The 18921-nt window shown below is 42.5% G+C and overlaps 2 protein-coding genes across 4 annotated transcripts in view; both read left to right on the forward strand.

Moving 5' to 3' along the window:
* Positions 1-9963: 9963 nt before the first annotated feature.
* Positions 9964-12924, forward strand: LOC146511988 (uncharacterized). Its single transcript, XM_085173624.1, has 3 exons — positions 9964-10147; positions 10249-10747; positions 12332-12924. Exons 1-3 carry the CDS (start codon positions 9989-9991, stop codon positions 12751-12753), a joined length of 1080 nt encoding a protein of 359 aa, XP_085029750.1. The 5' UTR covers positions 9964-9988; the 3' UTR covers positions 12754-12924.
* Positions 12925-15315: 2391 nt separating this feature from the next.
* The window catches only part of LOC146511989 (NACHT, LRR and PYD domains-containing protein 3-like), a 28783-nt gene continuing 25177 nt past the window's right edge, over positions 15316-18921 (forward strand). For 2 of the 3 annotated variants that reach the window (XM_085171663.1, XM_085171665.1), the window contains exon 1: positions 15464-17842. In XM_085171663.1, the coding sequence (XP_085027789.1) occupies positions 17563-17842 (280 nt within the window). In that variant the 5' untranslated portion in view covers positions 15464-17562. Of the gene's footprint in view, positions 15444-15463; positions 17843-18921 lie in introns of those variants that run through there. The other variant, XM_085171662.1, reaches the window with a different exon arrangement.

The raw sequence follows: 18921 nt of genomic DNA on the forward strand, positions 1-18921 counted from the left end.
CTGCTTAACAAAACAGAGCAAAACTACACCCAAATAGAGAAAGAACTCTATGCCGTTCTCTATGGCTATAAAAGATTTCATGACTACATTTACAGACGTCATATTACAGTTGAGTCAGATCACAAGCCACTGGAAAGTATACTACACAAGCCGCTAGCCTTGACACCGCCTCGACTACAACGTATGCTGCTTGCTCTTCAGAAGTACAGCATAACACTTGTCCACAGGCCTGGAAAAGAGATCCCAGTAGCAGACACGTTATCAAGAAAGTCAATAGACGACAGTGACAGCTCACTAAGTGAGGAAATGGAAACACAAGTACACACAATCATCCAGACAGCACCAGTGAGCACAGAGAAACTGGAATGTATCAAAACTGCCACAGCCCAAGACTAACAACTCTTTACCCTCAAACGCATCATCCGATCAGGCTGGCCAGAGACACGCAAAAGGCCCCAGAACTTGTCAGTGAGTACTGGAACCATCGCGATGAAATCACTGAGGCCGATGGACTTCTCCTGAAAGGCGAAAGAATAATAATTCTGCACTCACTGAGAAAAGACATGCTGCAACGAATACACACGGGACATTTTGGAGTGGAAAAGAGCAAACACAGGGCACGAGACATAATGTTCTGGCCAGGCAAGAGCAAACAGATTGAACAGACAGTTATGAAATGTGACATTTGCCAAAGGCATCGCAGCTCGAACCAAAAAGAGCCCATGCTGCCTCAAGAAATCCCAGAGAACCCATGGCAAACTGTCGGCTCCGATTTGTTCTCATGGAACTCTGAAAACTACATTGACATTTGTGACTACTTAAGCAGATACTTTGAACTCGAGCGCTAGCCAAACATCACCACGGCAGCAGTGATTCACAAGATGAAAGCCACATTCTCCAGACATGGCATTCCGAAGAAAGTCATAAGCGACAACGGACCATGTTACAGCTCACAAGAGTTCAGACGTTTTGCAGAGCACTGGGGATTCCAGCATATTACATCAAGCCCACGTTACCCCAGAGCAACGGCTTAGCTGAAAAGACTGTCCAAACTGCACAACGTATTCTGACAAAAGCAAAACAGGACAAGATGGATCCCTACTTGAGCTTGCTGGAGTACAGGAACACGCCTGTTGATGGACTTAAATCCCCAGCCCAAATCCTCATGAGCCGTAGATTGCGCTCCATTTTGCCCATAACCACTACACAGCTGCGCCCTCAGGTCACCCCGCAAAGCCTAGTGCAATAAAGACGGGAGGAATATCAACTCCGTCAGAAAAGACATTATGACACATCTGCCCGACCCCTGCCGACACCGCAGACTGGAGCACCAATACGCTACCAGCAAGAAGATGGGACATGGCAGCCAGCTACTATTGTCAAACCGGCAGAGACCCACGCAGCTATCACATCAAAACAGGTGATGGTCAACTCCTGAGACGCAATCGCCGACACCTCATCAGCGCCCAGGACATCTCGCCACACACTCCCACACAAACTGACATTTGTGACGACACCCAAAACACCCAAGACATTGTCCCAGAGACCAGGTCTCCCCACCACACTCTAACTGCAATGACTGAACCCTGCCCTCACACCAAAAACACCTACGCCAGAAGTCTTTAGCTCAGCTTTTAACACAATCATTGGTGGAAAAGCTGATGCTATTAGGCATGGAACCGGCAACCTGCAACTGGGTTTTCAGCTTCTTGACAAAGCGGCAACAGACAGTCAAGGTGGGCAGCCAAACATTAAAGACTGTCTTAGAGAGCACAGGCTCTCCTCAGGGGTGTGTCCTGAGCCCGCTGCTGTTCAGCCTGCTTACACATGACTGTACGGCCACATTCAGCACTAACCACATTGTGAAGTTTGCAGACGACACAACTGTGATTGGTCTCATCACTGACAACGACGAGTCTGCCTATGGAATGGACGTGGAGCAGCTTGGAGTGTGGTGCAGATCCCACAATCTCACCATCAATGTGGACAAAATAAAAGAGATGGTGATCGATTTCAGGAAGGCTGGCAGAGATCACCACACAGACCTCACCATAGATGATGCTGCTGTGAAGAGGGTCAGCAGTGTTCCTGGGTGTTGTTATGAAATTTTAACAATAACCTGCAACACACCCAGTGAGCTTGATTTGAAGTGGGTTTAATTAACACATTGCAATGTGGAGAGAGCATCCCAGTGAAACACCAGGACCATCTCTGAATTGTGGCCACCGCCCTTACATCTTATATACAGACACACAGACAAAGAACATCCACAGACTCTTACAGGTTGGCCCCTCTCACGGGGGGGCTATACCTTCTCCCGCACAGAGAGAATCATGACCTTGTTCTCTGCTTAGCCATCACCTAAGGATTTACATCCCTGATAAGCAGAAGGAGCCTCACTATCTGTTTAACGTCTCCCATTACAACGGCCTCACTGTGTTAACTTTCCACATGCATGTAAAGTAGTGGCAGGAGTGCTCTTACTACAGTAAAGTGAGAAAGTAATATTACTATAACGAATGTGACATGATTAAATATGTGATTAATACATGAGAAAAGAAATCTGCCACCACAGTGTACACCTTGCTGATGACCTGTCCTTCTCCATTAACACCACAGCAGTTATCAAAAAAGCACAAAAGCGTCTCCACTCCCTCAGGAGACTCAGGAAAACAGGACTCTCCACACTTCACCTCACAAATTTCTACAGAGGCACCACTGAAAACATCCTGACACAAAGTTTTACAGCATGGTTTGGCAGCTGCAAGTCTTACAAGAAGTGTCAATTTAATAGGATTGTTAAGACTGCCAGGAGGATTGCTGGTGCCCCTCTCTCATCACTGGAGGAGATCTACAAACAGCGCTGCATACGCAGAGCTATCTCCATCATCAGAGACCCCCACCACCCCTCTCATGGCCTGTTCTCACTCCTGCCGTCTGACAGGAGGTACAGGAGCATCAGCTGCAGAACCACCACGATGCTGTTCTTTGCACAAGCTGTGAGACTGATAAATGGACTGTGGGGGCACAGTCCATCTCCACCTACACAGCCAATCACACAGCTACACTGTATAATCAACAAGCGGACTGTGTTGCCCCTATCTAGACACACACACACACACACACACACACACAATACACTCCACACTACCTAATTTAACCATCCCCTTCCGTGAAAGGACTGCTGCTATCTACCCGAATGAATGTGACTTGAGTTCGTTTTAGAACTTAAATTTTATGCTCTTTATTTATCCATAATTATTGTTGCAATTCATTACTGCTCTTTTTAAACCTTTTCTGTTTAAACTTATTCTTTTTAAACTGTATTGCTTTTTGCATTGTAGAGGCTGGTGAGAAACGGTATTTTGTTTCAGGTGGGGTAACACTATACGAAATGACAAGCCAAAGACTTCTTGAGTCTGAAGTGTGAGAGTAAAAGCACTGTGTCGCTGTGGTGGCAGCTGTAGCAACCTGTTTAAAATGGAAACTGCTGCACGCACAACGTCTGACCACAGACTGATAAGATGCTATGCTTCTTAGAATTCGAGCATCAGGGCTGTAAGAGATGCAGATGCTGATTATGGAAACCGCACAATAACCAACACATGTAAACATGTTTCCGCTTCACTGGCTCTGCAGCCTCAGCTCTGCTCCTCAGGCCTAAAACTTTCAGATTCTCTGCCCTCGATTTCTGTATTTATTTGCTCCTATTAGCGCTCCACAGTCTGGACTCTCTGCTCAGTTCAGCTTTTCTTTTTTTAGATTAGATGATGTAGGTTTAATTTAAGTTACATGTAGTAACTGTTAGTAACACATATGTGAGAATGCTGTTTGTGGACTTCAGCTCTGCCTTCAATACAGTCCAACCCCACAAAATGATTACAAAACTAAGCAGCATAGGACTCAGCAGCTCACTGTGCACCTGGATACCGGACTTCCTGAGAGACAAAACCTCAGGATGGGAGAGCACACCTCCTCCACCCTCTTTCTGAACATAGGCGTCCCACAGGGAACAAGGCGATCTGAGAGCTCCACCCTCTACATTGATGGAGAGGAGGTAGAAAGCTTTAAGTTTCTCAGAGTCCACACCTCGGCCGACCTTACCTGGTCCACAAACATTTCCCACCAGGTAGGAAAAGCATAAGAGAGGATGTACTTCCTCAGGAAGCTGCGTCAATTACTCCCAGAGACTGCTAATTAACTTCTACTGCTCCACCATCGAGAGCCTTCTGACCTACTGCTGCTACTCTGGTTCAACTGCTGCACTGTGGAGAAGAGGAAACTGCAGCAGGTGGTGAGGGCAGCAGAGCGGTTATTGGCACCTCACTAGCCCCCCTCAGAGACATTTATACTGGCAGACTTCTGCAGAAAGCCAGCATCATCATCAAGGACCCCTCCAACCTGGACACTCACTTTCCCCCCTCCCCTCTGGTAAACACTACAGGTCCATCAGGTCAAAGACAAACAGACTCAACATTAGCTTCTACCTACAGGCTGTCAAACACGCCCCACCTCCACCCTGACTAAAGGTTAACTATGCGGCTAACACTCATGGGCACTGTACTTATCTACAAACAGTTTTCATTACAGTATTTATTTCTAAACAGTACTCATTACAATATAATACAAGTAGCGTTCCTGCCTGTTACTCAGTGTGCAATACCACCAATCACATCACACCTTGAACTGCACTGATCCTACTCCTTACACTGTTCCTGTGGATATATTTATATATTTTCTTTCTGTATATAACGTGTGCATTACCTCTTAAACTTCTTTTTATCTTTATTGATCTCATTCTCCTTTCCAAAGAACGTTGAATGTAAAAATCTACAGCTGCTAACAGAGACATACCAAACTGTGTTTCATTGTTCTGGTAACAGTGACAATAAAGATCTATCTTATCTTATCTTATTTGATATGATTTTTAAGTGTTTTCTAGTGTTAAGGAGTGTGTCAGGGTGCTGGGTCTGAGTTTATAGTCTTTTTGCGATTTCTTTGTGTTTGGAATGTTTTAGTTTCCTATTAGTTTTAAGTTATTCTTTGCTTTGGCTGTATGTTTAGTTATATTTGCTCCCATGTTGTCTGGTCCAGGTGTCTCGTGTCCCCTTCCTGTTTACATGTCTCCCCTGTCTGTCACATGTGTCCATGTATGTTTCTTCAGTCCGTCACATCTCGTTCCCTCTCTTTCGTGACCCCTGTGATTAAGTTTCCCTCTCCCTCTCTCGCCCCCTCTCTCTGTCTCTTGTGTCAAGCTTGCACATCCCAGTTTACATCGCTCCATGTTTCCTGTTTTATTTTGAAGGTCTTGTGTTCCACGTTCAGTGTGTTTAGTTTTGCTTCCCCTGTGGTGTCATGTTCATCTGCATCAGCCCATGTGTTTCCACTTCCCCTGATCAGCTCCTGTCTGTCCATTAATTACAGATTAAATCAGACGGAGCGAGGGAAAATGAGTAATGGATGCTGGGAATCCAGAACAGGAAATAAACAGAAGCCAACAGAAAAACAGAAAAAAAGTGGTTAACTTTCCTTTCTTATTTCAACAAGCAGCTGGATGGCTGGTCAGAACAAATTATAGCATTTATAATAAATGCTATAAATGAATGAATTCATGTTATATGCCACTTTCACATTTTAGATAGCCAGGCTCATCTTGTAACAGTAATTCTGTATCAAAAACATTTTCAACTCCTGAAGTTAAACCCTGTCACAAACTGAGCAAAGGCTCATTCTGATTGTCCTAGTCAAAGGAGCTTGCAAAGAAAAGCGTCTGGACTTCTTTAAGTTGCTTGAAGACGTTTCACCTCTCATCCGAGAAGCTTCTTCAGTTCTAAGGTCAAATGGTGGAGAGTCCCAGATATAAACCTAGTGGGAGTATCCCCCCACAGAGGGACAAAAGGACCCCCTGATGATCCTCTAATCGCCTGAGTCAAGGTGTGAAACTGGGTGTGGGTCCCAATCAGCCAGGGTTTCGGGTGAGCTCATTGTGAAACCTGGCCCCACCTTATCATGCGAATTCCTGAGGTCAGATGGCCCAGGATGTGAGTGGGCGTTAAGGCGTCTGGGGAGGGATCTCAAAACTGGATTATAGATGGCAGAAAGTTGGTGTCGTAAACCACCGCCTCTGTTCAAAGATGGTCGCTCACAGTGGACATAGATGCTTCTTTCACTCCTCTTTCAAACCATCTGTCCTCTCTGTCCAAAATGTGAACATTGGCATCCTCAAAGAGTGACCTTTGACCTTTAGATGCAGATGGACAGCTGAGTCTTGTCCTGTGGAGGTGGCCCTTCTATGTTGTGCCATACGCTTGTGAAGTGGCTGTTTGGTCTCTCCGATGTAGAGGTCTGGGCATTCCTCGCTGCTCTGTACAGCATAAACCACAACCGCCTCCGTGGTGGGTATGCAAGTGAAGAGAGAGACTACATCAAAGGACACTATGGTTTCATCTGGATCCAGGGTAAGTTTCTGGACCTTGTCAGTGAAGTCGGTGGAGTTCTTGATGTGGTGTGGGGTGTTCCCCACGAGAGGAGCAAGGATGATAGCAAGGTGACAATCCACCCTTTCTAACTCTTTCCCATACAAGTATAACCGTTTATTTCCCCCAATTTTCTTATTTGTGAAAAACATTACTTTAGTTTTCTCAACAGAAAATTTAAAACCCCATTCTCCACCCCACTTTTCTACTTTACCTATCCCCTCTTGAAGATTCTTGACAAGATGGTCAACATTCTTCCCCCCACCCATAACGCTCCATCGTCAGCAAAAAGTGATTTACCACAACTATCAGACACACCTTTAAAAATATCATTGATCATAAGTGAGAAAACCGTTGGGCTAACCATACTTCCCTGAGGAGTTCCATTTTCATTTTCCATTTTCTGTTCCACATATTCAGAAACATGCGACCCTATTTTAACTTGAATTGTTCTGTCACATAAAAAGTCCAATACCCAATTAAACATACTTCCTCCTATCCCTGCTTCATGTAACTTAATCAGTAGACCCTCTCTCCAAAGCATATCATATGCCTTTTTTACATCAAAGAACAGCAACTACCACCTCTTTATTAACTTGCGCTTTCCTGATATCATCTTCCAAACATAAGACAGGATCCATCGTCCCTCTTCCTCTATGAAAACCACTCTGATAGAGTGCTAATATATTTCTTGACTCTAAAAATTGTACCAATCTCTCATTCACCATCCTTTCCATCAGTTTACACATATTGGTGGTCAGAGCAATGGGCCTATAATTTCCAGGATCACTGTGGTCTTTCCCTGGTTTCGTTATTGGTATAATTAGTGCTTCTTTCCATCGACGTGGGAGACGCCCCACTTTCCAGACCTTATTAAACAACATTAGCAATTTAGTCAATGCTTCATCACTTATATGTTTCAACATAACATATCTCATCCTTCCCTGGAGCACTATTCCTGGTCCTGCCCAGAGCTCTTTTCAGTTCCCCAATAGAAAAGGGACAACTCATTACATCTGCAGTACTGTCCTTCCTCCCTAAATCTTCAAGATTTCTTTCTTTAGTCCTCTCTCTTCCTCGTTTACTTTCATCTGACAAATTTCTCCCACTATGTATATCAACAAAAGTACTTGCCAATAAATCTGCTTTTTCCCAATCAGTTACAGCTGCTCGATTATTCTTATCAAGGATCGGATAACTCTCTAAGTCTCTTCTTTCTCCCTGATCATCCCCCACACTTCCCCTATTTGAGTATTACTACCAATTGTATTACAGAAATCTCTCCAGTATGTTCTCTTTGTTCTTCTTATTGTACTCCTGACTTTCGCATGTGCTTTTTTGTAGTCAATTAAGTGTTGAAAATTATGAGACCATTTAACCAACTTAAATGCTCTATTTATTTATTTATTTCTCTAACTACTAACTGACATTCGTCATTCCACCATGGAACTGCTCTCCTCCTACCTTTCCCTGTTGTCTTTGGAATAGCCTCATCAGCAGAGCTTAGAATACTTTGACTGATTTCTTGAGTCATACTTTCAACACTCACATTATTTTGAACTTGTAAAAGCCTACTAAACTTCCCCCATTCCGCCTTCCCAAACACCCACTTCCCTCCTAATGTTTCAGGTACCTGTATTTGACCAACCATTATTTCACTCACAACCAGATAATGATAATAATAATAATAATGGATTGCATTTATATAGCGCTTTTCAAGGCACCCAAAGCGCTGCACTATTCATTCACTCACTGGTGGAGGCAGCTACAGTTGTAGCCACAGCTGCCCTGGGGCAGACTGACAGAAGCGAGGCTGCCATATTGCGCTATCGGCCCCTCTGGCCAACACCAGTAGGCGGCAGGTGAAGTGTCTTGCCCAAGGACACAACGACCAGGACAGAGAGCCCGGGGATCGAACTGGCGACCTTCCGGTTACAGGACGAACTGCCAACTCTTGAGCCACGATCGCCGCTGATCACTACCAAATGACTTATTGTTTACTTGCCATTCACACAATGGTGCCAGAGAACTAGAAACAAAAGTTAAGTCTAATATGGATTCCTTACCAGAGCTAATATCAAACCGTGTTGTCTTCCCATTATTCAAACATACCATATTTTTATTGTCAAGAAATTCCTCTAACACTTCCCCATTGTAGTCTGTTTTCTCACTCCCCCATAACAAATGGTGTGCATTAAAATCCCCACACCAGATAATATTTCCTTTCATGTCCATTTCCCCCAGTTTATTCAACTCTAACTTTTTACAAGGATTATAAAAATTAACAACCATAATCACCTTCCCTCCTATCCAAACCTTAATCACTACATACTCCAAATCCCCTTCCCTGTCACCTATCTTGTATGGAATACCTTCCTTAATCAATGCAAGGCACCCACCACCATTTCCTTCTTCCCTATCATATCTAACAGCAATATACCCATACACTCTAAAATCCAAAAAAGCTTCAACCATGTTTCCTGAATACAAATTATGTCAGGTTTTTCTGGCTGCTCGTATATAAACTGTTTAAAATCTTGACCATTTGACAAGAGACTCCTGGCATTCCACTATAAGATTAATATGGTTATAAGCAGGCACGTGCAGAGGGGGGGGCGGAGGGTGCTTGAGCACCCGCCCCTTTCCTCCAGGATGCCTCAAGTGCCCCTTTCTTGGGTTTTTTTTTTTATTTTTATTTTTTTATTTTTTATTTTTTTATGTGTATGTGTGTATGGAGTTCTGTCTTTGCCCCTCAACAATAAAATGTAACTATTAATCTAAATTTTGCTAAATAAAAGGATCTGGCTTGCATCAGTCACATGACTACCATTAACCAATGGTTGCCCTTGAGAGCAGAGCGTGCTCGCTACGAGCCGGGTACGAGCTCGCAAAGTGCACGCGCATTTTCTGCAGGCTAGGTGGTGCGGAGCTAGAGGAGGCAAATTAATTGGAAGGTGCTGCTGACTGCAACAAAACAGTAAGTAGGGTGTACAGCGCACACTAAAATCTATAGCAACAAATTGAAATAAATGAGCGTGCTGTTTGTGCAACAGCGCGACAAACATTACATGTCCTTTTATGAACTGCACAAGTAGTGGTGGTCATTAACTGCTAGCTAACTGGGTAAGGGTGTTACAAGGGGGTCTGTAGCTCTGTCCACAGTTTTAGGGAACATGTTTTGTTTTAAAGTAAGTTACAGGACTTTTCCCTTCTTTTCTGGAGGGCTTTTATTTCACTAAAAACGATTTAATATGGATATCCACATAATTATGGATTATTATATTTATGATATTCACCCCCCCCCCCACACACACACACACTGTTTTTAAAGAAAATATATTAAGTAACAGATGATATTAGGTTTATATTTCAAATTAGATAAAATGCTGATTTTACAGTAGTAAAATTATTGTATCTCTACAGTTTAAACATTTAATAAGCACAGCATGTGTGTGTTTTATGTGTATAGATTTTAAAAAATTATTACTAATAATATAACAAATATTCCAGAAATGCCTCGTAAGGAGAGGAGGAAGAAACAGCTACAAAAGGAGCTGTGTGAGGCTGCTAAAGGCAGTGGATCCCTCACCAGCTGGATTAAAAAGAGCACAGGTAACAATAACACATGTACCAGTTGTTGCATTGTAGAGGTATTCAAGGATAAAAACAGTAATTAAAACAGTTGCAATGTTTTGGTTCTATAGCATTTTCTATCATTACTTTATCATGGACTAGGTGCAAAAGTTGTTAAGTGTAGATAATTAAATAATAGATTAATGAGATATTAAATTGTGCGTTGTTCTCAGATAAACAGCAAGTGGAGGGTGATAGTTCAGATGAGGAGATAGAAGGAGGAAGCGAGGCAAAGACTGAGTTGCAGGCAGAGCCTAGAGAGAATGTAGAGGAAAGGACAAGCCAGGAGAAAGAGACTGGAGTGAGAAAGCCAGAGAGTGAGTCAGAGCCCAGAGAGGAGGAGAGTGAAGCTAGTGAAGCCATAGGGAGGACATTCTCAAACCTACTTGGACTTGCACACCCAACTGATCCTGCCCATGTCGTACAATTCCACATACAGTATGATGAGGCCTTTATTCAAATGTGTGATAATATTGGACCCTGCCAACCAGTACTGTCATCATATCCAAAGAATGAAGAGGGACGATCATTTCAAAAGAAGTGGTATGAGAAAAATCCATGGCTAGAGTATTCTCCAAGTGCTGATGCCATGTTTTGTTTCAGCTGCCGTCTTTTCTTAAATGATGAAAAGTACACAAGTCGCAAAACCTGGAAAACGGAAGGGTTCAGTCGGTGGAGAAGGGCTTTAGAAAGGATTAAAGAGCACAGTGCATCAGAGTCTCACATGTGTAGTATGGTGAGGTGGAACTCATTTAAAAAAAAAACCTTGGAGGCAGCTTTTGAAGTAGCTGACCAAGTGTCACAAGCTGCAAAGGACAAAGAAAGAGAGAGAAACAGAGAAATTTTGTCTCGTTTGATAGACATCACTCTTTACCTGGCAAGACAGGGTATGCCTTTCAGGGGAGATGATGAGACCTTGTCAAGCCAAAATCGAGGAAATTTCTTAGAGTTAGTTGAGTTGTTCAGCAAGTATGACAGTGTAATTAAATTACACCTTGATGCCATTAAAGAGCGACAGGGACCTGGAAAAAGACCTCTCGTCTCGCTTCTCTCAAACAGAAGTCAGAACGACATAATTAAAGCTTTGGCCACATCAGTAAGACGTGTCATCCAAGCAGAAATTCAAGAACGTGAAACCTTTTCTATCATGATGGATGAAACCACAGATGTGTCGCACACAGAGCAGGTTTCCTTTGTTGTCAGATATGTGCACAACATGGAAATCAAGGAGCGCTTCCTTCAGGTGTGTAATGTGGAGTCAACAACTGGAGATGCTCTTGAAAAGCTAGTAATAGCTCTACTTAAAGAAAATAATCTGAAGATTGACAACATCCGGGGTCAAGGTTATGATGGGGCTGCAAACATGAGCGGGCGCTTTAAAGGACTTCAGTCAAGAATACAAAAAAAAAATCCAAAGGCCTTATATGTCCACTGTCAGGCACACTGCCTTAATCTGGTTTTAGTAGAGAGCGCAAAGTCAAACATGTGTTTTGTCAGCTTTTTCAACCTAATCGAAAAGCTTTACACTTTTGTGGCCAATTCATCGAAACGACACTCTGCATTTATTAAAATGCAGGAGAAGTTGTACCCCGAGCAACGCCCACTGGAGCTGCAGAAGCTGTCAGACACTAGGTGGGCCTGCAGAGAAGCTGCCCTCAAGACAATGAGGAAGATCCTCCCAGCTGTCATGCAGTTTCTGGAGGAAATACTACAGCAAGATCCTCCAGACTCTTCAGCAGGTGATGCAATGATCCTTCTCAAAAGCATCAATTTTGAATTCATCCTCTGTCTGGAGATCACCTGTCCCATCTTCCAAGTGACTTCTTCTGCATCTGATGCATTGCAGAAGAAAGACATTGATCTGGCTGCAGCATACAAGATTGTTGATGGTGATTTACAGAGCCTGGACCACAGCAGAACAGAGGAAGAGTTTGAGACAATTTATGAACAGGCTAGAGAGAAGGCTGCATCAGTGGGCCTGGACCCCCCATCTGAGGTCCCTGGACAAGCTCGGAGGAGGAAATTGCCAGCAAAGTTTAAGTTTGCTGCCACAACAGCTACTGCTGATGACCATGCTTTCACAACTCCCCAAGAATACTACCGTGTTAAAGTGTTCTATGTTTTTGTTGACACAATGACACAGGAGCTTCTGAGACGCTTTAAAGGAGGAGATAATTCCACATGGGAAATCTTGAATGCCTTACATACCCTGAAAGTCCCAGACAACTGGAAAATAATCTCAACAGAGGCACACCAAGCTGTGAAGAAACTCTGCCAGTTCTATGACATTGAGGAGGAAGACAAATTACAGACAGAACTTAAGGTCTTTCATGCTTCATACACATGCCCCCCACCAGTCAGTGTGGCATCCATTCTTTCAGTGGTCAAAGAAAACAATGCACACCTGATCTTCCCCAACATGACTGAGCTGCTGAAGACATATGGCACACTCCCAGTGTCCACAGCAACTGTGGAGCGTTCTTTCTCAAAACTAAAACTAGTTAAAAACAAGCTTCGCACCCTTTGCTCAGAGGAGAGGTTGTCAGACCTTCTTTTATTGGCAGTTGAGAAGGATGTTCCAGTCAACCACAGTGATGTCATTGACATTTTTCGGGACATGGCAAACAGAAAGTTATTGTTATAATTTGGGACAGGACATGAAGAGCATTTTATTCCTTCCTGCTCTTTCCAAAACATACCCTGTGTTGTTTTTGTTTTCTGATTAATAAAATGTTTGATTCATCCTCCTATTGGTTTATTTTTTTACTGTTGTATTTTAATATTTGAAAGAAAGAAAGAAAGAAAGAAAGAAAGAGAAGATTTTACAGTTCTACAATCTAATCCCTCCCATGTAAAGTTGATGCTGTGATATTTAAAAGGTGCTAACAGGACACACACACTGTCTGTATAGATTTTTTTAATACATTCTCACCCTACCATGACTCCTGTCGTTTGTACTACTAATATCCTGGTTTCAGTTTATTTCCCAGTTTTTTTTAAATCTGTTGCCTTATCTTTTTACATTTTATTTTTATCTCAAAGCAATTGTTTAATCAGCTACCTATGGACTTTTTAATGTCTACAGTCTCAAAACAGCACAGCCCTGCCCTCCAGCACTATCAGCAGCAGGAACAGCAGTAATCCCTCAACAGCAACATTGTACGCCATCAGGTAAAACAAAGGCTACATTTGCTTTGCATTGTCCCCACCTGATGACAGTCATATAGAACGATGCAATTCCATATTAGATTCGTCATGAATGTGAGTTGTCGTTGTTCAGCCTGTTCTATCTGCCCCTTTTTTAACTTTGAACCCGCCCATTTAAACCTCTCTGCACGGCCCTGGTTATAAGAACTAACCACCACATTATCCCTCTTGACTCGCCTGACTGCTTAGTCCACCTCTTATGTCCTCCCACCTGATATTCTTCATGTCTAAACTATGACACGCTGCCTTCACAATAATCTGGATCCTCTCCGTCTTGGACTTCACATCTGAGGTTGCATTTATTACTCCCCTAATGAATGTCACCATCTTCTTCTTCTCTTCTTCTATTTTCCTTTCAACTATTTCCATAACCTTCATCATTACTTTTTTCTCCTCTTCCCGGTGTTTGCCAATCTGTCTCTCTTGCTCCACCATTTTACATGCCTCTGCATACGTCACTCTCTGCAGTACCCTTGTTTTTTGAATAACTGTCTGCTGCCTCAACACTTCACATCCCCAAAAAACAACACTGTGCTCCCCTCCACAATTACAGCACTTAGGTTTTACTCCCACACCACACTTCCCATACTCATGATCCTCAGAACATCGAGCACATCTCCTCTTCCCTTTACACACTTTGGCAATATGTCCAAATTCTTGGCACTTGAAACAACTCATTGGTTTAGGCACAAACTCCCTCACACTGAATCTTATTAATCCAAAGAAGATCTCTTGTGGTACCTCTTTCGTGTCAAATTCCACCACCACAGTTTCTGTTTCTACTCTCTCTGGACCTCTTGTCATTCTCCTTGCTCCTTTAACTTCTCCAGTTCTTAGTTTTAAATTCTCCACCAGTTCTTTCATATTTACATTCAATGGTACACCCACATAACTCCTTTATTTCCACTAGTGCTCCTTTCCCCTACTCTTGCAGTATTCGTCACTTTGACTTTGCACACCCCCACAAGTTTCCTTGCTTTTTCCACCTGCACCTCTGTGTTACAACCCACCTATTTTCTTTACACCCTCTTCCTCAAACCTGACAATTACATTCATACTCAAACTCGTTCCCTCTTCATTACCTTCACTATCGGTCCCTCCCGTTCCGTCCCCTTTCCAACTTTTTCCCACTCATTCTCTTCACCCTGACCGCCAATCTCTTCCTCTTCACTACCATCCATACTATTCCACTCACTCCTTCTGCCCTCCATCGGTGCCAACCCTGGTCTATGAGAAGAAGTCTGCAGGAGACCGTTACCGGACCTGTACAAGCCTTTGGCCAACTCTCCTACTTACCTCACTCACACACCAAACCACCAACCAAAAACACCTTATACAAAAATCCACACTAACTACAACAGCAACACTGCACACTTCCACTCTCAAAAACCGGAGTCTGACTCTAGCTCGTAACCCGTTGCCCTCCAAACTTGTCACTTCTCATTGTTACACATCGACACATTGATTTCTTTGCACGCATGCTTGGATGGGTTGTTACCAACGTCTGGTGAGCATTTCACATCAGTAGCACCTTATATATATATACCTCATCAGTGGTCTTTTTCCCTAAACCTGTGGAGCCCAAACAGAACGAGACTGTACCTTTGTACCAGCAGAACAGTCGTATGCAGTACCAAATGCTGCACTCTTTCCTCGGGAAACTGAAATATATTTACTTTAAAAATTGGTGACGTATTAAAGATTTATTTTACACACTGTGTTTATTTTAATGAATTCTATTCTATTTGTTATTTTCTATTTGTTATTTTTCAACCACCTTTTCTGGTTCCCTCCCTGAGCTTTTCCTGGTTTCTGTGTTGCAGGCTCCTCTAAGCATCATCGCTGTTTCAAGCCTGCAGTTTCAGATGATTCGGATTCATTAACCTACACACAGCGCTAAGAACAAAACTGCTTGTGTGTATAATTCTGTGTGCACTTTAGTTTGCACAGTCTGAGAGCGTTTGGTGTTGGTGAATAAAGGCATCTGAAAATGTCAGGAAATATGTGCCTTCCTATGACTGCAGAGAGGAGGGGCTACTCTGCACATAAGAGGTAGCTTTGAAAAGCTTTAGGACTTCCAGATCAGACTCCACTGCACAGCTGGCAGAGCAGGAACAGAAAAACAAGGTGAGTGTTGGTCCACATTCTTCGACCTGGTGATATACTTCATGTTCTAACAGTATTTGTATTGAATAGACCTGTTTGTTCAGACTGATAGTAGAGTAAAATATTCAGATAGAACAAATGTCTGACAGATATGTATGGGAACAGGGGTGAAAGTCTTGTGACCACCCAGCACACGTAACACTTAACAGCTCATGGTGTAAGGCACATATATGCTTGCAAACTTCCATATTTTAAAGCTTGGTGCAAGGGGAAAAATCATGAATATAGAAAATGAATTGACAGTAAATTAGTAATATTACTGAAGAAAAGCACCACAATAAGTCTGCAGTTCCTGCAGGACGCCCAGGGAGCCTCCTCTTCCCTTTATTTTGTTCCTTTTTGTGTGGAATGTGATTATATCCTGTTAAAGTGCATAAGTTCAGGGCAGTTGAAGTGCCAGAATAGTCCAATCAGTTACCGCCAGCATTCCTCCAACGTAAATGTGATAAGAATAAAGGAGGAAATAAAAGGCATTAAAGAAGGACACATGCAGATCTAAGACAGTACAGCTTCTGTCGTGAATGACAGTAACGATGGGGAGACTGAGAAGGAACTGTTACACTGAGGGAGGGGTTTCACTTTGATGGCTGCTATGTGATTCCTCCAGCATTTGTGGTCATCTCCTTCTGTCTTAGGCAGCGCTGCGCACTGAGGGTGAATGACCCTGATGGCCTAGAAGTAAGAAGTTCACTCTGACCTGCAAAACCATTAGCTTTTTCAAAGAGTGAAAGCATTAGAGATGGGTTTAATCCAGCCTTGTTTGTGCTCTGATGTCTTAGAGAAGGTACGGACAACTTTGAAGGTTTAGGGTTCTGTGAGTACATAAACACTAAACTGATGCTAATGGTGTGAATCCTGTAGATATTCTTCTTCTGCTTCACACTCAGTGCTTCTAGTTTCTCAAACGGAGCAAGAAAAGTGCAGAGTAACCCATGTACAGGCGTGCCTTTATTTCGTGCAGGCAGGAATAAAGAGCCTGACACATTTCTGCACTTTTTATTAGTCTGTATGTCGAGCAGCCCACATGCTTCTAAGGAACCTTATCAGTTGGTGGTTAGGCCAACTCTGTGTATAACATCCTGTATTCGAACATCCTGTTGTAACCCTTCATTTCACACTTTTCACTGAAACATTTTTAAGTGTTTGTTGGCTTAATTTTTCTTTTACAAAAGGATATAATTACAAACATAGTCAATTTAAACAATCTTGAATTAGTTTAGGGGTTAGTCATGGCATTACACTGAATTATCCAGGTATCTGGATTTTTTTCTTTGCATGGAGTTTCTGATCTGGAGATGACATATGATATACTCTGTGTCCTTCTGTGCCTTGTAGTTTGTTAGTCGTTTTTTAACCCCAAACCTTTTTTTTTTTAGTTTTTTTTTTTTTACTTGAGCCAGAGATGGTGGAAATATTTAAATCTTTCAAAATCTGGGCAAAAACCACAGCAAAGCATGTAGTAGTGTCCACAGTGTCCATGTCATACTGTGCCTCCAAAGCTTTCCCATTATTAATTTCATCTTGGTGTGACATATGATAATGCCCTCTGCCCTCTTTTTGGTTAGTTGATTGGTACCATGATGAACCATGAACCATTTTGCAAGACAGCAAGGCAATGATCCAACACACACCGGCAAGTCCACCTCTAAATGGCTCCAAAAACAAAAAGAGAAACAAGTGCTGCATTTGCTATATAAGTCATTTATATATAGCAATTTCTATCATTTTTGAGGGTAAAAAAAAAGTCACACTGTTGACGTAGAAGTCCCAAAAATACAAAAATATGTATCAAATACGACACGCTTGGCTTTAAAGGGTTAATCACAGCTGGAATTAACTGATAAGACCCCGAAATTCTCACACTCACACAGGTTTCGCCTTTAAATCAGCAAAATCAGCTTTCTTAACTCATGATATCAGCGATACCTAGGAACAGCCCTGTTGTGTTTTTGTGTTTTGTTTCTTTTCAAATTGAGTTGTCTATGAATGAATTAAAACACTTGTATTTACCGTGAGCGTTGATAAACCAGAAAATTGCTGTTTTTACAGTTCTGACACCTGTTGAATCTTCACATGATAAATGATGGCGACACATAAAGAAGTCCTTCTGCAGACCTTGGAGGACTTGGGAGGTGATGACTTCAAAAAATTCAAGTGGATACTGTGTCAGAAGGGGGCCCTGGAAGGTTTCCCATCAATCCCAACAAGTCGGCTGGAGAACGCAGACAGGCTGGACACAGTCGATCAAATGTTCCAGACCTACTCAACCAATACCGTTAAAGTTACTAAAATGGCTTTGGTGAAGATTGACAAAAATGATCTGCTGAAAAATTTGAAAGACACAACCTCAGAACCCACAGGTAAATCAGGGAAGGATTAATAAGTGGGATATTACAAAGTTATTAAGAAAGAAAGCAATAAAAACATTGATTAGTTCACATGATTCATATGTCATAACCATCCATAGCATTGATAGACACGCCGGTCCAGCCAAACACCAGAGATGAAATTACTGTCATGTTTATTGATGAGTTAGTCATGACCTTGAATCTATTTGTTCTTGTTTTCTTTAATAGTTAATGCACAAGTGCAAGTTTGCAAGTTTGAATCACTGCCTTTTTAAACATGATTGTATTCTTTTTAAATATATTAATTAATGATATGTTGCTTGATTAGGTTAAACTAATTGGGAGGGTGGTTTAGATGTCATTTAAAACTGTAAAAAACCTACTAACAACATATGATTTTAAAATAGAGGATTTCTCTGACAAAAATTGAATGTAGTGCATACAGTACATTATTCCGTCTTCTTACCGTTACTCTGGGCAGGGTCCCTGGTGTAGCAGCCTAGGCAACAATACCCAGACCTCCCTCTCCCCAGCCATCACCTCCAGCTTAGTGAAGAGATGAAATCTCCACAGCATGTCCTGGGTCTGCTCCAGGCCTCATTCCTGTGGAACATGCCTGAGAGGGAGAGGCCAGTCACCTTTCTGAGAAAGCTTATTGGACTGGTACAATGTCCGCATCAATCATTACTTGTTATTAATCTGTTCAATCTGCCATTGAAGAGAATGGCAACCTCAACATCGAAGTTTACCGGAAGCCCACACACACGGACCAGTACCTCCTGTTTGACTCCCATCACCCTCTGGAACACAAACTTGGAGTAATTAGGACCCTACACCACCGGGCAGAACATGTTCCCTCTAAGCCTGAAGGAAAAAAGAAGGAACACACGCATGTAAAGGAAGCACTCAAAATGACTGCACATGAACACAATGTAACGGTGCTGGTATGTAGGCCATCCCAATACCTTGCACTATTGTACTTACGTTACAGGATGACTCATCACTGACTGGTAAAACATCGGCCAATAGAAATGATTGTGAGCCACCCGTGTCCCTTAGTATTCTCACGGGCTTCTGATCCCCAGGAAACC

This window comes from Neolamprologus multifasciatus, chromosome 9 (genome assembly GCF_963576455.1).
Source record: "Neolamprologus multifasciatus chromosome 9, fNeoMul1.2, whole genome shotgun sequence".
In the NCBI taxonomy this organism is placed as follows: domain Eukaryota; kingdom Metazoa; phylum Chordata; class Actinopteri; order Cichliformes; family Cichlidae; genus Neolamprologus; species Neolamprologus multifasciatus.

Excerpts from the sequence above, each read along its gene's own strand:
- LOC146511988 (XM_085173624.1), top strand. The coding sequence starts at position 9,989 with ATGCCTCGTAAGGAGAGGAGGAAGAAACAGCTACAAAAGGAGCTGTGT. Across the intron at positions 10,148-10,248 it reads TATTCAAGGATAAAAACAGT|ATTAATGAGATATTAAATTG; the intron begins AATTAAAACAGT and ends ATTAAATAATAG. Across the intron at positions 10,748-12,331 it reads AAATGATGAAAAGTACACAA|ACAACTGGAAAATAATCTCA; the intron begins GTCGCAAAACCT and ends TGAAAGTCCCAG.